The sequence below is a fragment of the Somniosus microcephalus genome, unplaced genomic scaffold, assembly GCF_052327205.1.
Source record: "Somniosus microcephalus isolate GS21.2 unplaced genomic scaffold, FLI_Smic_1.0 scaffold508, whole genome shotgun sequence".
In the NCBI taxonomy this organism is placed as follows: domain Eukaryota; kingdom Metazoa; phylum Chordata; class Chondrichthyes; order Squaliformes; family Somniosidae; genus Somniosus; species Somniosus microcephalus.
In genome coordinates, this window is record NW_028225695.1 from 76,700 (window position 1) to 97,872 (window position 21,173).

The following is a 21,173-nucleotide window of genomic DNA, read 5'->3' on the forward strand; positions in this document are numbered from 1 at the left end:
TTTCTCTTCCCTCCCCCACCCCACCCCATTTTTTTCTACCTCAAGAAAACTAAAGTTGCCAGGAATTAAAAAAAAGCAACATAGCCCAGGAACCATAGGAATGATGTATATTGCCCTGTTTGTATTTCTCACAATTAGAAAACAACGGCCACATCTTCCTTTTGAGCTGCAAGTGTTGCATGTTAGCATGGCACCATTAGTTTTTGCTGATCAGTTCAGCTTTCCCCAGATGGTTCCATTGCTGCAATAATTTAAATTAAATGTTAAAGGGAAGCAAATGAGGACAAATGGTTTGGACACTTGCCCACAAATCCTTTCTTGATAAGGTTCAGTTGATTATTAATTGCATTTATTAGCAGCGGCAGGCTGTGGTGAGGCAAACATGAACTCGGAGGGGCAGAAGTGCGATCCGGGCCCTGAGAGCATTTAGGCTTGGAAATGTGCGAGAAAGCAGCCACAGTGAGGAAGCAGTGACTGGTGCAGAATGTGAGTAGCTATGGCAGACAGACAATGGAGGGTGGGAGAGATGGACAGCGATAGCCTCGTCAGCTGAAGACAGCGGGGAGCAGAATGAAGCTCTGCAAGGGAGGCTTGCTAATTATATTGCATTTGGGAGCTAGGGAATATATTCATTTCGTGTGGAATATATGTCTTTCTAGAACTTGGGAATATGTATATTCATATAAAAATGTAAAGTAAAACACATTTGCAAAGAGTAGCCTAGGGGCACCAGTTGCAGGTGATGAAGCCAGCCAGAAGCAGGCATCCAATTAAACTTCAAATTTTAGAGGGGAGGCAGGAGGCTGAAATGTGGCAAGATCTTAAAAAAAAATAGAGAAAATATTGCAATTAAAATTGCAAGTATTGAGATACCACCTAGAGGCATGACAGAAATGGTGAGGAATGATGAGTGCACGGTGTATGTACAGAATTTAATATGGATAGATTGAGTTAAATGGGTGCTTCATTTTTGGTTGAGGGAAAATGATAAAAAATACCCGATGATCATCAGCACCATGCCTCGCCACAACCATGTGCTGTGCTGCAGTCCCTGTCTTACAATTTTAAACGTTTATATGAAAACTGCTGTTGCAAATGACCTTTGACATAATGTTTGCTTGCAATAGGCATTTTGTACTCAAGAAGGCTAAAACATGTACAAGTAATGAGAGTATAAAATAAAAGCAAATTATCCAATTTGGGTGGTAAATCTGTTAATGCAGCACTTGAATAAATTAAAATAGAGGATTCCTTCATATTTTGCAATATTACTTTTATAAGAAACAGTAAATACAGGTAACCAAGTGCACAGATTTTGTTTTATACATCCTAGTTGAAAAATAAATATCAACAGTTTTGTAAATGATTATCATAAAGCTTGAAGCTAAACAAGTGATATTGTGGAAAAAGATACAGAAGACTAACAGCATTGCAATAAACTAGTCTTTGCTTAAAGTGCTAAACTGTTTGTTTACAGGGTCCCTTGGTGCGATGGTTGAAAGTTAACTTCAGTGAAGCTTTCATTGCATGGATTCATGTGAAAGCATTACGGGTTTTTGTAGAGTCTGTTCTAAGGTATGGTTGATTAGTAACTTCACTAATTTGAAATTTCTCACGATGCAATTGCAAATGCTATCTCACAATCTCCTTTTTAAGCTTTTCTTTAGTTTCAACGCTTACTTTTATCATCAATTTAATTTATAATCATTGCATAATAGTTCCACTAAATTAGTACAGTATAATGTTTGAGGTTGGTTATTTGACTATTGGTCAGAAGCCTCTTCTTCGAATGTACTTGACATCTCACTCAAGGTAAATCACCTCTCCAGAAATCCAACTTTGGAGATGAAATTGTTTGATCTTCCAACTTTTGCACTATTTAAGGTAATCTCTGGTTGGTGATCAGCTTTTGTTTTTCTATTTCTTTCACTTTCGATTTGAGTTGGATTATGCTTGCTGTATCATATCTGAAAATAAGTATCTCTCTTTGGTTTGAATTATATTTTTATAACTATCTCAGCCACACTGATGAATGACATTGCTATACAAATGAAGTATGAGATAAGGAGAGGTGGTACCTTTGTTAAATGATGTTTCAAGCTGGTAATTCAGAATTACAAGTAATGACTGACTTCAGCCACAAACTATCTTGTACTGAATAAAACATTTAATTGGATATTGGTTTATATGCAAAATCCACTCTGTTCTGAGGAAGGGTTCAAACCTGAAACATCAACTGACTTGTTTGCTGAATGATTCTGTCTGACCTGCTGAGTGTCTCCAGCATTGTTTTAAATTTCCAACATCGGCAGTATTTTGCTTTTTGATAGATGGTGTGTTTCCACCCCAAGTATTTCAAGCAAAGATGGATTGTGGGAAATGTGTTTAACTAAAATGTAAATTCTCAGAATTTCCACTAACTTGAATTGTGATTTTAAAGAATGAAGGAAATATGAACATAAACTATATAATTGCCCAGCCATGTCTAATTCACAAGATATTCATTCACAACTGGTTCTTTTGCAATTTTTGAAAAAGTTTAAAATTGTTTATGGTGCAGTTTAAATCATGCATCGAGTGGTAAGACCCATCTCCACTATTGACAACCATGCAGGGTAGGTTTTCTCCCCTCAATTGTAGTCTCAGTTCACATGAAACTTGAGCAGATCTTTAGAAGAAGGTGTTGGGCAAGAAGCTTCAATGATTCTTGCCCAACACCACCTTCTAAAGATCTGCTGAAGTTTATTGCTTCATTGATTATTGCCCTTCATCTGGGTAGAAACACGCAGGCTTTCAAATCATGGGGCTGCCTTTTCTCATTTTACGTTTATATAAAAAAAAAACAACATCAAGAATGAACTGAATGCTGCATAGAATATGTTTTTAGAAATAGAGAAATGTTGAGTACTGTACATTGGGCTGCTAAACTTACACCAAATTTATCACCGTTATCCAGAACTTTGCACCAGTGTTGGAGACAGAATCAAGTATAGTTAGTCAAAGAAAGACTCCATATTCAGAGCTAGCACAGAAAAAAAAATTCTCTGCTGCTTTTATGCCAGTTCAGGTCATCTTCAAGGGTGTGACCTTGAAATTGAGCTCCATATCAGGCACTGGTATGAGCCAGCTGAAGCAGATTACACGACTGTTGGTGCTTCTTTCCTTGGTAGTATGCACATCTATGTTGTTGGAGGCCCAGCAGGCCAATCTGTTCAGACACAGCTACAACAATATTTATGGAGTTGGGTCAATTCTTGAATCTGGGGACCATTCTACAAAATGTGTGTTCACAGCCTTTCCCGAGTGATGAAATCTTTTCAAGTTAAATCACCCAGGTCTCAATTGCGCACACCCCTTCTAATAACGGGGCCACCAACATTCGAGGGCTCTTGGTCAGGTTACAGGTTGGGAGTAATTTGTGTTGTATTTTTCTTGAATTTAGGTCCAAAAATCAGATGATAGCAACCTTGAGCAAATAAATGATTTTCTGGGTGAATGTTTATAATCACAACTTCAGGTTTAAAAAGGAAAACCAAATTGCAAACCAAATGCTTCCTTCCTTTTCAATCTTTCTTGGTGATCAATTAGTTCGTCCAACTTTTTATCTTTGGTTTACAGCACATATTTCTTTCCCTCCCATGAAATGTTTAGGGTTTCATTGAGTTACTTGCTGAAATCTGTTAATGCTTATAGTGGTCAGAAAGAACTGCAGATGAGCACCCATTTAAAGTTCCATGAAAGAGAACTTAAGTGCAGAACTCTCAAAAGGACATGTGTCTTTACAGTTTGTTCCCCTTGATAAGCTGTTGATCCACGATGTATACTTTTGGTGGGGGAAAAAGTCTTTGTTTTCAGCTCTTTTTAAAAAAAAATTTGAAATCTGAAAATGATGGCTGCCCATCGGCCGAAAGACATTTACGTTTGATTGAGGCTGGCATGGTGATGCTGTGGTATTGCTAGGATATTATACTGGTTTAGTCTGCAGATGATGGAAATATAGCTGTATGGAAAAAGAAACATTGATTTGATTTGACACAACAGTAAGTATGGAATTGTAGAATAAGAGGCTTGAAATCTCTTCAGTTTGATTATAATATACTCAATGGACACTTCTTTACAAACATGAAGAAAAAACCTATTTCAGCACCCTCAATTTGGCAAGAATATACGTTAGAAGGATGGTACAGCAGCTTAGCGTGTGGTTTATAGGATCATCAGACCCCAATTACCGTGTTTCAACCCTTAAGACCATGCCAGCTATCTCTATTTTTGCATAATGTTTTTTCTGTTAAATTCTATGTCTTGCATTACTGCTGTAATTAACTTTGTATTATATCATTGGGAGGGGAATGAAAATGGTAGTTTTCCCGTGGCATAGAAAGGACTAGCTTTACTGAGAAACACCTCCTTTACCAGGATAGTCCTGTAAATTTATCTCTCATAGTTTAAAGTGTGTGATTGACTTACAGAATCAGATGTACTTTTATCCAAAGTACAATGAATAAGAGTATATGTGAAATGTCTAATACAGAAGCTAGGTCTGAAGAATACAAGCACCTTCCACTCATTCCTTCATAATTGAGCTTGTCATGAAAGCAATGTATTCCAATTATGCAGAAGTACAGGAGGGGGAGAAAAGTCTGTGGAGAATATTTTTGTTTAAAGTATTCCTTCAAACTGTCTGTTTGAAAATATATATATACTGATGAAAATATGACTTGACATTTATTTTAAATGTCAAAACGGAGACTTGCCACGCTAGATCTCCTTGCATCTCGGCTGTCCTGGTGACTTCTCTGGATCAACTCCCTGCGCCCCTCAGTAGCTTCATTGATTGTGATGGGGCTGTTGCTTCAGGCTGATCTGAAGCGACTCCAATTCAGGAAAACCTGCTACCAGCTGGGGGCGCTGCATACTCTGGAATAAATCAAAAGCCCAGTCATCCAAAGTTGCTTCCTTTGCTGTAGATTAGCAGAGAGCGGGAACACGATCATTTTGACTAGAGAAGCTGTGTGTGTGCTGAGAGGCAGTTGAGAAATAATTTGTGGAACCAAAATGTGGTCCCCAAGCATGGAGGGGAAAAATATAAATAAACCAAGCATGGGGGGGAAAAATATAAATAAACTAGTCAATCTCCTGTGCAGTTGCACATGGCGAGGAAAGATCAGTCTAATGTTAATGTTTATTTCACTATTCCAAAAGAATGTGATGAAAGCACTCCTCAAATCAGTGCGTGACGGAGCCTGCTACTGAAGGGATGTGCACACAGAGCAACTGAACAAATAGCAGAATTTTAATTACTGTGAAATATCATTTGATGTGCACTGCAAGCAGCCAGCAGCTGCAACGGCAACTGGCAGTTTATTGGTAGTGTGAAAAATTTGGGGAAATGACCCCAGTGAAAACCGGATAAAATCTCTTTACGGTCTCATCTGATACTTGGAGCATTTGCAGTTGAAGGACTGCCATTTATTTATCAGTAGAATTAAAATAATATCGGGAAAATCTTAAATATGAGACACTAAAATATTAATTCTAAGCAGAATAAAGTTTATAAACATATTTAAACTATTTACAGGCTATTGGTTGTGATGAAATACCTTTAACTTTGTTACAGTGAGGCAAGAAGCTCAGGCAGGCTCAGGGCAATGAACAGAGGTAGTAGAGTGAAAGAAGGGTAGCAGCGTCACCTAGTGTAGCAGGACTGAAAGGTAAGTATATTAAAGGAGGCGTTTCATCATACCCATTTAAAAATAATGTATATCAGTGTTACTACATTGCCACAAGTTGTGACAAAATCATGACACAGGAAGTTAAAAGTGTGACACATAGTACGTGCAGTTGTAAGAAATTTTGTATTATAATGGGGTACATAGGGTTCCTATATTGCATTGGAATTTTTTTAATAGGGAGTGGACTGCTATGTTGTACGTGGAAAACTTAAATTAGTTTCTCCCAAAGAATTACTTTGTGCTAAGCTTCAATAAAGTTTTCTTCAGTTTTTCATCTGTGTAGAAATTTTTGAAAAGAATTATATTTGAAACTTCAAGAAAGGGTTGGTTAAAATTCAGTTTAACGTGAAAGTTATAAAGCATCTCTACATGTGTTTGGCACCGTATTTTACACATGAAAAGACCAGGAAATACTGCTAATATCTTGGCATCATTCTTTGTCACTTTGTAATTTTGCCTTGCCTCTTGTATTCAGATATGGTTTGCCAGTAAACTTCCAGGCAATGCTGTTACAACCCAACAAAAAGATGTTGAAGAAGCTTCGAGAAATTCTTAATGATCTATACAAACACCTGGACAGCAGTGCAGCTGCCATCATTGATGTAGGTATCTGCATGGCAAAATTTGATTTTCTGTCGATGGATGCTACCAATAAAGCAGAACAATTAGTTTTTCTAATTATAAACAAAAACAGAAAATGCTGGAAATACTCAGCAGTTCAGACAGCATCTGTGGAGAGAGAAACCATTAACGTTTCAGATCAATGACCTTTCATCAGAATTGGAAAAAGTTAGAGCTGTATCAGATTTTAAGCAAGTTGATTGGAGTATAAAAGCAGGGAAGTCCTGCTACAACTGTACAGGGTATTGGTGAGACCACATCTTGAGTACTGCGTACAGTTTTGGTCTCTTTATTTAAGGAAGGATATACTTGCATTAGAGGCTGTTCAGAGACGATTCACTAGGTTAATGCCAGAGATGAGGGGTTGACTCATGAGGAAGGATTGAGCAGGCTGGGCCTATACTCATTGGAATTTAGAAGAATGAGAGGTGATCTCATTGAAACACATAAGATACTGAGGGGGCTTGACAGGGTAGATGCAGAGAGGATGTTTCCCCTCGGGGGGAATCGAGAACTCGGGGGGCATAGTTTCAGAATAAAGTCACCGTTTTAGAACTGAGATGAGGAGGAATTTCTTCCTTGAAGGTCGTAAATCTGTGGAATTCTCTGCCCCAGAGAGCTGTGGAGGCTGGGTCATTAAATACATGTAAAGTGGAGATAGACAAATTTTTGCAAGATAAGGGAATGAAGGGTTATGGGGAGCAGGCAGGGAAGTGGCTTTGAGCCCAAGATCAGCCATGATCTTATTGAATGGCGGAGCAGGCTCAAGGGGCCAAGTGGCCAATTCCTGCTCGTATTTCTTATGTTCTTATGTACAGAGGCAGGGAAAGGTGGGAGGGGAAGAAATAACAAAAGGGAAGGTCTGTGATAGGGTGGAGGGCAGAAAACATTAAATGACAAAAGGATGATGGCGCAAGGCAAAATAGGGTGAAAAAATGGGACCAATGGTTATGATCTGAAATTGTTACAGTCTAATGATTCTGCTATTCCCATTTACACCTCCTCTAGACCCATCTTTTGTTTCTTTATTTGTCCCATTGCCCTTCCCTTGTGCCTTGCACTATCATCCCTTTTGCCATTTAATCTCTCCTGCCTTCCACCCTATCACAGACCTTCCCTTTTGTTATTTCCTCCCCTTTCTCTGCCTGTGTACTTGCTTAATACCTGTTACATCTCTAACTTTGCCCAGTTCTGATGAAAGGTCATCGACCTGAAACGTTAACTCTGTTTCTCTCTCCACAGATGCTGTCTGACCTGCTGAGTATTTCCAGCATTTTCTGTTTTTATTTCAGATTTCCAGCATCTGCAGTATTTTGCTTTTGTAATTCAAATAGTCTAACCACATGGGTGCATTTTAGTGTCTCCATTATTTTAAATGTCTCAATCAAATCTCCCCGAAGTCTATGCTTTTCTAGAGTAAAAAAGAAACCCAGCTCTTTAAACCTATTGTGATAACTAAAGGCTTTTAAAGTAGGTTTCAATTTAGTGGCCCTCCTCTGAACCTTTCTAAGGGCCTATAATTCACCAAAAACTGAATGCAGTATTGTACATGAGGCCTAACCAAGGTCTTGTACCATGATAGTCATATAATGGTGTAACCTGGAGGTCCCAACAATGACCCCTAGCTGGATTCCATGATCTCATATTGCGTCAGAATACAGTTTTCATGGAAATTCAGTCTATTTCCTGTTCCTTGTAACATCAAGAATAATAATGGGCCCTGCCTCACTTTACAAGTCAGTATTTGCTGAACTGACCGGCACTGACTTTAGGAAAAAAGTGTTCTCCGCCCCTTTGGCTTCCAAATTCAAAATTAAGAGAAATGCATTTTTCCCCCAGAGGGGGAGAAAAAAATCCACCAGCTTAATCTCTCGGCCTTTCCAACTCTCTGCCAAGGACTTGCTCACTGAGCCAACAATTGTACTATCATCGCCTCCACCCTTCCCTCCTTGATGTGGGGATCGTGGCAACAAATGGAAGCCATTCTAACATCACATCCAATTCCTCTCGGGAATTTTCTAACCAATCTCATTGTCTGAAACTGATGAGAGATTTCTGTTAACTATTTTGTTTGGTCCGACCTAATGAAATGTAATCCATATACTAGTTAGGTTAATTTTGGTCCACAAGGGGTGAACTCCTAACAGCAGCAACATGATATAAAGCAACCTAAAAATTCTCCTGGACCCTCCCCCCTCCTTCGCTCCCTTTTCGCTCCCTCCTGCCCAACCCCCAAGTTTAGACTTCTGTATTACTGAAAAACAGCACAAGGAGTTGGTGCAGGGAGGTGCAATTTGTGATTTCAGTTTTAGCAATCTCTTTGAAAGTTCCCTTCAAAGATGTAGACATGTTCCCTTTTAATCTCTCTCTCCTCTCTCTCCTGCACACACCACCATCTTTTAGGGGAGAATGGTGTAGGCTGAATACATCTCTATCTTTACTGACACAATTTGGGCATAGAATAAAGTTTTGTTATTTCTTTATCTCCCTTCTTCCCCCTACCAGAAAGTGGAATGTTCCAGTATTACAAGGTACCCATCCTAACAGCCAACTGAGCTAGTTGAGGTTGGTGTGTTTAAGTGTCGGCTGTCTTTGTGTTTAAACCAGTGGTCTCTGGAAATCTCCCGTGGTGTTGCTCAGTAATCTGGGTTCAGGAGGCTAGTTGTGCTGTATGGCTGCGAACCTGTCCTGTCTCGTTAAAACACAACTACTCAAGTGCTCCCTGTTGGGAAGTGGGCATTGATATGCTTATCAATTACTTCATAAAAGGTGATGAGTCGAAGAAGAGATGACGAGTCGAAAGAAGAGATGAATAAGGCTTTTATTAGCTAAGAAGAGACCATGCTTCTTCGTGAGTGACTGAACAAGTCTGAACGAAACCCACACAGTGGTGGGTGGAGTCAGCTGAGGCATGCCTCCATACACAGCGCCACCCAGAGGTGGCAATATACAATACAGTGGTTTACCACATTCACCCCTTGTTTAATGTGAAGTCCGGCGGGGTGAAGGGTACTACAAGTTAAGTCTATCAGGAGGCCTTGTCTGACGTCCTGATCGTCGTGGTGGCGGCGGTGGTGTTGCAGCATCCGACGTCGGGTCTGGTGTCTGGGTGGTTGGCGAAGATTCCTGGGGCTTTGGCATGCCGTCTGCAGGAGTTGGGTTGGGAGGGGTGGTGGGGGATAACAGTGGTAAGGGGGATAACGGTGGTAAGGGGGATAACGGTGGTAATTCAGGGGTACCCGAGGGTGCGAGATCTCGTATGGAGACCGTGTCCTCCCGCCCGTCTGGGTATGTCACCCAGGCATACTGGGGGTTGGCGTGTAGGAGGTGCACCCGCTCGACCAGGGGGTCCGTTTTATGCGTCCTCACGTGCCTCCGCAGTAGGACGGGCCCAGGAGAAGTCAACCATGCCGGTAGCGAGGTTCCCGATGTAGACTTCCGGGGGAAAACGAACATTTTCTCATGAGGGGTCGCATTAGTGGCAGTACAAAGCAGTGACCGAATGGAGTGGAGCGCTGCAGGGAGGACCTCCTGCCAGCGGGAGGTCGGAAGGCCCTTAGATTTTAGTGCTAAGAGGACTGCCTTCCAAACCGTCGCGTTCTCCCTTTCCACCTGGCCGTTCCCCCGGGGGTTGTAACTGGTGGTCCTGCTCGTGGCGATACCTCTTGTTAGCAGGTACTGCCGAAGTTCGTCGCTCATGAACGATGAGCCCCTGTCGCTATGTATATAGCTGGGGAACCCGAACAGAGCGAAGATGTCATTCAGACACTTGATGACCGTGGTACTGGTCATGTCTGGGCAAGGGATGGCAAAGGGGAAACGGGAGTACTCATCAACTATGTTGAGGAAGTACACATTGCGGTCAGCGGAGGGGAGGGGCCCTTTAAAATCAACGCTCAGGCGTTCGAAGGGGCGGGTGGCCTTGATCAGGCTTGCTCTGTCCGGCCTATAGAAGTGCGGTTTGCAGTCGGCGCAGATTTGGCAGCTCTTGGTCATGGTCCTGACCTCCTCGATGGAGTAGGGCAGGTTACGGGATTTGATAAAATGGAAAAACCTGGTGACCCCCGGGTGGCAGAGGTCATTGTGGAGGGACTGCAGCCTATCACTCTGCGCGTTGGCGCATGTACCACGTGATAGGGCATCTGGGGGCTCATTGAGTTTCCCTGGCCGATACAAGATATCATAATTGTAGGTGGAGAGTTCGATTCTCCACCTCAAGATCTTGTCGTTCTTGATTTTACCCCTCTGCTTATTATTAAACATAAAAGCTACTGAACGCTGGTCAGTGAGCAGGGTAAATCATTTCCCGGCCAGGTAATGCCTCCAGTGACGCACCGCTTCTACAATAGCCTGGGCCTCCTTTTCGACGGAGGAGTGTCTCGTCTCGGGGCCCTGGAGGGTCCTTGAGAAAAAGGCCACGGGTCTGCCCGCCTGGTTAAGGGTCGCGGCTAGGGCGAAGTCGGAGGCATCGCTCTCCACTTGGAAGGGGATGGACTCATCCACCGCGTGCATTGCGGCCTTCGCGATATCGTTCTTGATAAGAGTGAAGGCTGCACACGCCTCTGGTGTCAGGGGGAAGGAGGTGGCTTTGATGAGGGGCCTGGCTTTGTCTGCATAGAGGGGCACCCACTGGGCGTAGTAGGAGAAAAACCCCAGGCATCTCTTCAGTGCTTTTTGGCAGTGGGGAAGGGGTAGCTCCATTAGGGGGCGCATTCTGTCGGGGTCGGGCCCGATGACTCCGTTCTCCACCACGCAGCCGAGGATGGCCAGGCGCTTGGTGTGAAACATACATTTTTCCTTATTGTACGTTAGGTTCAGCCGTTGGGCCGTACGGAGGAAATTTGCTAGATTAACGTCGTGGTCCTGCTGGTCGTGGCCGCAGATGGTGACGTTATCCAAATAGGGGAAGGTTGCCCGCAGCGCGTTCTGGTCAACCATTCGGTCCATCTCCCTTTGGAAGACCGAAACCCCGTTGGTGACGCCGAAGGGGACCCTAAGGAAGTGGTAGAGGCGGCCGTTTGCCTCGAAGGCAGTATACTGGCGGTCCTCATGGCGGATGGGCAGCTGGTGGTACGCTGACTTAAGGTCGATGGTGGAGAATACTTTGTATTGCGCCATCTGATTGACCATATCAGATATGCGAGGGAGGGGGTACGCGTCCAGCTGGGTGTACCGGTTTATGGTTTGGCTGTAGTCGATTACCATGCGGCGTTTTGCAGTGGTTTTAACGACTACAACCTGGGCTCGCCAGGGGCTAGTGCTACCTTCGATAATGCCCTCCTTCAATAGCCGCTCCACCTCAGAGCTGATAAAAGCTCTGTCCCCGGCACTGTACCGCCTGCTTTTGGTAGCGATGGGTTTACAGTCGCGGGTGAGGTTAGCGAACAGGGGAGGGGGGGGACTTTTAATGTGGAAAGGCTGCAGGTGGTTTGCAGCGGGCGATTTAAAAGTTGTTGGTTGCAGACTGTGAGTGGGGGGAGGGGTCCACCGTATGCTAGTGTGACACTCTTAAGGTGGCACTGAAAATCCAACCCTAGCAGGACGGCAGCGCAAAGACGGGGCAGGACTAGCAGTTTAAATTTTTTATATTCAGTGCCCCCTACTGACAGGGTCACCACACAGTAGCCGCTGATGTCCATTGACTGGGACTTGGACGCCATAGAAATGCGATGGTGCGTTGGCAGAATCGTGAGGGAGTGGCTACGTACCGTGTCGGGGTGGACGAAACTCTCTGTGCTCCCGCTGTCGATCAGGCAACTGGTGGCGCGGCCGTTTACCGCGATATCCATCATGGAGCTGGATAGATGGTGAGGGAGGGCTTGATCCAGCGTCACGGAGGCCAGTATGTGGCTTAGTGAGTCACTATAGTCATCCGCCGAGACGGTGGTCGGTTCCGGTGACGAAATGGCGGTTGAGTGCGTTGGATACAATGGCGGCGGATGCCATGCGGCCGGGGGTACACAAAATGGTGGATAAGATGGCTGCTCCCACGGCCCGCACGCTGCACTGCTGGCTGGCTTCCCCTTGCAGGCGTTAGCGTAATGGCCTTTCTTCCCGCAGCCCGAGCAGGTAGCTGTCTTAGCTGGGCAGTGCGCTCTGGGATGTTTTAACTGGCCACAGAAATAGCATTTTTGGGCCTGGTTACTGGGCATCGAAGCAGTTCTTACCGGAGGCTGCTGTCTCGGTTGGGTCGCTGCAGCGGTTGGTGCCGGGGGCGGCGGTCCCGTGTCCCACGGTTTCGATTGCCATGTCTCGGCGCCGTTACGGGGGTATGCCTCGAGGTTTCGGTGGGCCTCCTCTAACGAGAGCGCAAGGGCAATGGCCGTCTTCAGGTCGGGTTCCTTGCTTTCTAGCAGTCTCTGCCGGGTGTGGTCTGACTGGAGGCCCCTGACGAAGGCATCACAGGCGAGTCCCTGCGCGTGCTCCACAGCCGTTACCGCTTTACAATCGCAGTCTCTGCAGAGTGCCAGTAGCGCCCGTGCAAATGCCCCTACCGATTCTCCCGGTTGCTGCCTGCGGGATCCCAAGAGGTGTCGGGCATAAATTGTGTTCACTGGGCACGTATATTGCCCTTTTAGTAGCTCGAGGGCCGCCACGTACGTATTAGAGTCCCGGATTAGCATATATACTTGATGGCTCACCTGGGCGGTCAAAATTTTCAGTTTGTGATCCTCCTCTGTAACCTGTGAGATTGCGAGGAAGGATTCAAAGCAGCTCAGCCAGTGTTCAAACTTGGCTGATGCACCCACCTCTTGAGGGTCGAGGTCCAGGCGTGGTGGTCTGAGGGCTCTCAGCAATGTCTGCTGTATCCGTTGCTGTTGTTGCTCCTCAGGTGTCGCCATTTAACTTTTAGCTAATAAAATTGATACGCTTATCAATTACTTCATAAAAGGTGATGAGTCGAAGAAGAGATGACGAGTCGAAAGAAGAGATGAATAAGGCTTTTATTAGCTAAGAAGAGACCATGCTTCTTCGTGAGTGACTGAACAAGTCTGAACGAAACCCACACAGTGGTGGGTGGAGTCAGCTGAGGCATGCCTCCATACACAGCGCCACCCAGAGGTGGCAATATACAATACAGTGGTTTACCACAGGCATACCATAAATTTGGCTTGCTTTTATTTTTAATAGACCAGTATAACTTTGAAAATACTCATATTGGCCTACCCCTTAATTATTTTACAAAAACCTAACCTATACAAAATATTTAAAAATGCACTCCATACATTCTCCTTTGCACAGACATATATCCATCAAAATGGTTGCCTGATAGAACTATTCCTTGTAACTCTTGCATAATATTTCATTAGGTGGAGATTTTCTAGTGGAGTTCTGTTTGAAGTATGGAGATTTTTTTTTGTAATATAGAAATTTGAGTAATTTTGCACAAAGAAATTGACCTTGGAATTACATTACAGGAAACTTTGTGATATCCGGCACCGACGGGACCGAGCTGTTGCCGTCCCATCAAAACTGCCGGACAAACCAGCACTAATGTTGAAACATCTCCGTATCTGGCAACAAACCCTGTTGCTTAGCAACAGCTTCTAAACAGTCGGCCGTACCTTGCAAGCATCTCTGTAGCTTAGCAACAGCTTCAGCGAGACCTTGCAGAGCCTGACTGGTGGGAAAAAAAGCAACGAGAAGAAAAAAAACCTAACGAAACGGCTCCTGATTTTTGCCGGTGGGTCGAGCATTCTGGACAGTTAACCTCCGGATAAACCAAAGTTTCCTGTATTTGATTGCAAAGTGGTGTCTGAGCAATATTTCATGTAAATAATTGGAACGGGGAATAAAATACTCAGGAAAATATATGGTGGCTCCCTAAAATAGAAGCTTATTTTCTGTAAACGATCTGTATACTTTGGCAGCTACGACACCATCTGAAATTGAGCAGAGATTTTTTTTTTAAACAAAATTAGTAAATAATCAGCTAGAATAATATAAATCAAATGCTGATTTGTTTTTAAACTTCTTCTTTTGCAGGCTGCCATGGACATACCAGGCCTAAGTCTAAGCCAGCAGGAATACTACCCATATGTGTATTACAAGATTGACTGCAACCTGCTTGAATTCAAATAAATGCTAATACAATCTTCTCCAGCCACCTTGGCTTTTAGAGTATGGGTTACAGTAGTATTGGACAGATGCCTGCTCGTCCCTTAATTTTCTTCAAGTCTGGGTTAACTGGTGTTTGCTTACTCATTCCTGCAATTAGGTACAGTCCTGTGATCTGTCTGCTGCTGTTTCCTTTGAAAACATGCGTTGATGTACTTTTTTACCAATCAGGTATTGAATTATGTGCTGCAATAATCTGGATCTATATTTATGAAACAAAGTCATTATTTAAAAACAAAAAAAAACTCATTTGTGAAGTGCTGTGCAGTAAACTGCATTGGTTGTCAATATTCCTGAAAGACCTTGTTTACAACTGTATATTAATAGTGCAGAAGAGTTTGTATCATTTCACCTATTTACCTGTGTTTGATACATAGAATTTTAAATGGTCACTGGTCGTAACAAATCGTGTTTATTGAAAATGTGTATGTGATGTACAGAGTCTGTACTGATGTTTTAAACATGACTCCAATGTGCAAACACTGTAAACATTCATGATTTATCACGCCTACAAAATATGGAATAAATGTAAAAGCCATGGTAACCAAGGTTTTTTCAGTGTTGAACATTTGTCACAGCTTTTGAAATTCAGTAATTTTATAATGTTTAAAAATAATCTTGTTGACTAATATTACAGAATTGTTAAATTAGCTAAGTTTTTAGCTTTGTATATAAGTGTATAATTTATGATCACTGATTTAAGTGGCAGGACTCAACAGTGCAAACAGGACTTGAATATTACTGTTCATCGTTTGCAAATATGTTTCTGCTGGACAATTAGAACTCTACTTGGGTGGAGGAAAGAACCATGCGTAATGACATTTCTACATGTGTTGTCTTTGTTAGAGGTCAAATTTTATTTTTATACTATACGTGGACCAAAAGGCCATTTTGTAATTCTGCAAGCTTACTTTCCATGGTTCATGTGTTATCAGGCCAGTTAGCTTCAGTCCTACTCACATTACTGATTCTTTCTAGTAATATGTCAAAACAAATATCCCAGCTACACTAAAATGCCTCTTGCAAATTATATACTTACAGTTTTTACCATTTTTTCACCCTTTCGTGTGTCCCTTTTTTTCTTTTTGTTCTGTTGGTGTCCCTCTACAACGTTGGCCTTTTCTGATACTTTATTCCCATTATTCTTGGCAATGTATGTCTCGTGGCCCTGATTTTGACTGTTCTCCATCCCTGCAGTAGCTCAGACACACCGCATTAAAGAGCCACATCTCCTGCATTGTAGTATATGCTGATAACTCGCCCTACCTTCACAAATGGAAGTGCTGTCTGGGAGTGAAAGTGGAAGAAGTTTCTTAATGTTAAATTATTCCTCACTTAGCAAATTTAAAGGAAACAGTATGGATCAGTTGATATAAAAATAAATCAGTAGTCGGCCGTAGATATCCCGGGTCTAATTCTGAGCCAGCAGGAATGCTGCCCATATATTTGCAAGTTACGCACCCAGTTCACTCCATTTATTTTAGAGAATGGAGTCTCGTGTCTTAAATTTGTATCACAGGACTGAGAATGTCCTAATGTTGCGTCATTTTAGTTTTGGGTGCACTTGAAAAATGTTCTAAATGATTACTGCACCATAACAATTTTAGATCTGATACAACAAAATTATGTTGTTCCATTGCATATGTTAGACTGTTTTACTCTTAAAGTACTGTATTTGGAGCAGTGCAAGTGGCCCAAATAGCATCACTGCACCATTTTAAAGGCTAGGTTGCCAGTGTTATTTCCCTCAATCTTGTTTCTGTACAATTGAGCCCACAATCCTTTGTGGTGATGAACACAAAGTCAATCTCTGGCAAAACTTTAGGTTACCCTTCCTAATCTCTTCATTTTTGGCTCAGTGTCTCTTTTTTTCAGCCGAAGGCATTTCATAAATATGTGTTCTCCAAGTTAAAGGAACGATATAAACGCAGGCTGTTTGGTTGGGTGTGTATGTATTGACACATAGGCCCCGATTTTCTGCCAGCTGTTGGGCGGGTTTTCAGGCGGGCGGGGGCCGAAAATCGCAGAAATAGGGGGTCACGACCTCCCACCACACAGCCCCCCCACACCCCCCCCGCCTGATTCCCTGCCCCGTCTGACTTTCGGACCGCCGTTAGTCTGTGACCCGAATCAGTCCCGCCCGCCGCTGGCGGGACTGGCCATCGGAACACTAATCAGCAATTATTACCATCTTTAAACCTATTTTCAGGGGCCGTTGCGATTTTGTGGGTTCCCCACGCTAAACACACCTGCGGGGAACCCTACTGACGAAAGCTGGCGTGAAGCTTGCCGGCTTGCTTGCTTGCTGTCAGCTGCAGGTCATTCGGGGAAAGCTGCGATTTAAACGGAGAGCATTTGTATGGTGAAAGACCTTGTTGCTGCAGGCTTGGGGCTACTTCTTTAAGGCTTAGGCACAGCTGTGGAAGGTTGGAGCCTCACACACTTCTCCAATGTGATCTCCTGGGAAGCCCCTCTCGCCACCCTCACTCAGCGCTTCCTCAGCGGAGGCATCTACGAGAAGCATGGGACGCCTTTTTTTCCTTCCCTTCTTGCCATTAGAGGATCTCCAGCAGCAGAGGTGGCAGCAGCAGAACCAGGAACAGCAGGATGAGCGCCAGGAGCACCAGGCTGCTGCTCACTCACCTGAAGCTGCATAGGCCAGAAGGGGCCAGCGCTTGGAAGTGGTTTGAGAGCACCTTGCTGCGCTTTAGGGGGCCATGGGGACCCATATCTGCACTGGCAGTCCTACTCAGAAGGACTTCCATGAAGGTCTCGTTTCTCTGTTCAATAGATGGCCAACGCTTCTCAAGAGATGTCATTCTCTTATGAGCACTCACCATGTTTTCTGTACCCTGGCGAGCTATCTCCTCTATGGAGGTTGCCAACCTTTTCCATGGTGATGCGTTCATGCGCCAATGACTCCACAAAGGCTCTGCTCATGGTCGCTATGGACTTCTCCACACCGGCAGCGACCCTGGAGACAAAACCTGCCAGAGACTCCTGCATCTGTGCATGGAGATCCATCACCACCTCTTGCGGATGGACCCAGAGGCAGAGGGTAGGCATGCAGCGCAGCTGGGCTGAGCTGGCAGAGTCCTGCGCCCTCCGACGAGGACTCTCCACTGCTGTCCCTGTCTCCAGAATCTGCTGAGGCTCACTTGTGAGCTGTGAAACACCAGGTGACAACACTATATGTCCTGAAGGTCCCCCTGAGGTGTGAGTGTCTGCGCTGGTGCTGGGTGCGCTTACTTCTGCTGATGCTGCGCCCTCAGAGGTTGGAGCTTCCTCTGAGGAGTCTGGCTGCACAGCCTCTTTCTCCTCCACAGTGGGGACGGGGGCTCTGGATGGTCCTGTGGGGGAGTAGAGGAAGGAGTTAGAGATGTGATGCCAAGGTTACATGCACATTCGAGTTGACCTCTGCTGACACCTGCATCCATGCAGCCTTGGTCTCAGTGGGAGGCCTCTTCCTGCCTGACCTAGGGAAGAGGACCTCCCTGTGGGCCCTAACCCCATCCAATAATGCCTGCAGTGAAGCTTCATCGAATTTGGAGGCAGCTCGGGGTCTGGCACTAGCCACAGCTGCTGCAGGCTCCTCTGCCATCCTGTCTGGTTTGTTTGGAAGCCAACAGAGGAAGCAATGCTTGCTGTGGACCTTGAAAGCACCATGAATGATGGCATCATACTGTAGGGCTTTCTGACTAGAAATGGGCAATTAGCAAGGCTGTTCACACGCTGGCAATTAATTGGCCACTTGATGGAAAATTGCGTGCAGCTGGCTGACATTTTTTTTGTGTGTCAGAACCCCACATTCGGGGAACCCGACCATTTCCCACACAAGCCACAAAATCGGGCCCATACACTTAAATTAATAAATCATATAAGTTTACAGCACAGGAGGAGGTCAGTCAGCCCATGGTTTCTGTGCCAGCTTTTTCCTAGAGCAGTCTGAAACAATTCTCACTGTTCCATTCTCGACCTTTGCTTCAAATATTTATCTAATTTCCTTAAAAGATGTAATGCTCTCTTCCTCAACCAATCCACGTCACAAAGTAATCCACGGTCCAAAAAGCTTGTGTGTGAAGAAATTTCCTCTGATCCCTTTCCTCACTCTGATTTTAAATTGATGACTTGGCCACTGACTCCCCACCCTATTCATTCTATCAAAATTTAAAAAAATCTGTATTAAATCTCTCAGCCTTCTCTGCTCCAATGGAAATAGTTCCACTATTTCAAGTCTTTTCATAACTATAGTTTCCTATCCCTGGCACCCTACTGAAACTATGCTCTTTGGCTTTAATGTCCTTTTTATAATGAAGTGCCCAAAACTGTACTTGGTACTCTGTGACATAACTGCTGTTTGGTATAAATTCTATCCTCTTGTCCTTTATGCCCCTATTAATAAAATCCTAAATTCTATTGGCCTTTTTATGGCTTTACCTGTACTTGCATTTTCAGGGAATTGTGTACTTGAACTCCTAGGTCTTGCTGTTCATCCACACCCTTCAGTATCTTTCCATTGAGCATATACTCCTTTCCTTGTTTTTACCTCACTTATGAATTGCATCTGCCCATTCTCCTAATGTGTCTATCTCCCCAAAGGCTGTTAAAATCCTCCCCACTGTTTTCCAAACCTCCTACGTTTGTGTTGTTAGCAAACTTGGAGGTTGTGTTCGCTGTGCCCACATACAAATCATCTGTATATTAACTGATATCAAACGTGGACCCGGCACTTACTCTGGGGATACACTACTCCTAACCCTTCTCCAGTTTGAGCACACATTTACCCGAACACTCTCCCCAATTTTAACTCCAAGCGTGGGGGCGGCAGGCTTGCGGACATGCCAATTTGAGGCCCTGGCCATTTTAACTAATGGGCCTCATTACTGTAGTCCAGGTCCCAACTCCTGGCCAAACCTGGCGGGACTGATGTGGAGGCCTTCGAGCGGGAGTGGAAGCTGCACTTGGGGTGGGAGGCTGCAGCCGGGGACCCACAGGAACGATCCCTGCCATTCAGGTAAGTGGTGCAAGTGGTCAGCAGACAAGTACGGTCGGGGAAGGACGGTTGGAAGTCTATGGCTGGGAAGGCCCAACGTTTCCTTATTGGGGCCCTGACTCTCATGGAAATGATTTAAATTTTTTTTTAATTTACTGACCGCTGCCCTTTTCTGGGCTTGCTCCTGTGTTCCAGCACCAAATGTGAGACTGCGCGTTAAAGTTGGGTTGGGGTCCTAATGACTCTCAACTTTTGTATTTTGATGAGACCTGGGATGAGGGTCTCCGAATCTGCCTAAAACTTGCCTGTTAAAATGGCGTGGGCCCGAGTGTGGCGGAATCGGGTGAATCCCACTCTGCCGATATTTGAACCCCCACACGTCCTGTTGTGCTCTTCTCTTCCTGGCTCCACATTAAGGTAAGTTTAAAATTGAAAAAAATCTTTGTATTGGCAACCTCCAGCAGCCCCTTTAAAGACCGCTGGTTGGAGTTTTCATAAGTCCTTTGTAGTTTTAGTTTTCTAACTGTTATCCCTGTTTTTGACTAATCTACCACTTAAGTTTGAATTTGCAGCTGTTACTTTGAGCCAATCAACAGAGTGACCAAGAAAAATTGACCAATGAGAAATAAATTACATTTGCAGGAAGCACATGTTACATGCAAGACTTTTGTAATAGTGGATCTCTTACGATGTTGCTAAAGTAAATCTGAGCATACGGTCTTTTGCCTGTATTATATTCATACTGTTCCTTCTCTGTCTCTCTTTTTTGTTTCCCTGTCTCACTTTCTAATCTTTTCTGCTTTTCTCCATTTCTCTCTTCCTCGTTGCCCTCTTCTATTCTCTTTCTCACCCTACCCCCATCCTCTCTGTCCTCTGTTCATTTTCTTCTTTTGGGTGGGAGTTGGTGTGTGGTGGGGAAGGGAGCCACTGAAGGCCACAGGTGGTGAATGGGGTGCAGTGAGGTCAATAAAGTAATACAAACAGGGCATCGATCAACAGGTGTGAGGGGTGGAATCTGCTAAAGCTACAGCTTTGTTTGGGGCGGTGGATTGCAAGGTGACTTGGGCGAAGAGTGGTGGGAGAATTTGGCTACAGGCTGGCTTTTGGTCCTGGGTAGGGAGCGGGGATCTGGCCAGGGCAGAGGGTAGCGCCAGAAAGCAATGTGAAGCGGGTGGAGCTCAATCCTTTGCCCATCATTCCATCTTGTCCTTACCCGCCCTCACCAGATTAATGCTGGCAAACTAGTGAAGAGTACATGAAGTGAGAACTGCAATGGTGAGGCCTGAAGGCTACCAGGTGGCAGGGAACAAGCTGTGGAGTACACCAGAGCAGGCATAAGGGCAACAGTGAGGTCCTAAGGCTATGGCAGTAGCAAACAGGCTGGGCCAGGGTAGGCCAGAGGGTGGTGGTCGTCTGCCACTGGCAGTGGGAAGGGAGGATAGAATTATTTTACAACATATTTTACTTTTAATTTATTGTTCAACAAATTTGCGTGGAAGGCTTGAATGTTCTGAAGCAGCACAACCTGCGATGCCTCAAAGGGAAGAAACAGTGCCACCTACCGGGGAGACCAGATATTGCAGGATTCGAAGAGTTAGGAGAATCAGTAGGAGAAATGTGACAAAAGTGTGATGGCAAAAGTTAGTGTTACACAACGGAAAGTGCATGTCACAAGATGTACTATACAATAGGTCAATTAAGGTGCTAGG

General features: G+C 44.3%; 1 protein-coding gene across 1 annotated transcript in view; it reads left to right on the forward strand.

Annotated features, from left to right (window-relative positions):
- The window catches only part of LOC147081633 (V-type proton ATPase subunit C 1-A-like), a 36,660-nt gene extending 21,641 nt beyond the window's left edge, over positions 1-15,019 (forward strand). Inside the window, exons 7-9 of the mRNA XM_085980761.1 lie at positions 1,478-1,575; positions 6,208-6,334; positions 14,340-15,019. Of these exons, the coding sequence (XP_085836887.1) occupies positions 1,478-1,575; positions 6,208-6,334; positions 14,340-14,435 (321 nt within the window). The 3' untranslated portion in view covers positions 14,436-15,019. The remainder of the gene's footprint in view (positions 1-1,477; positions 1,576-6,207; positions 6,335-14,339) is intronic.
- Positions 15,020-21,173: the final 6,154 nt, after the last annotated feature.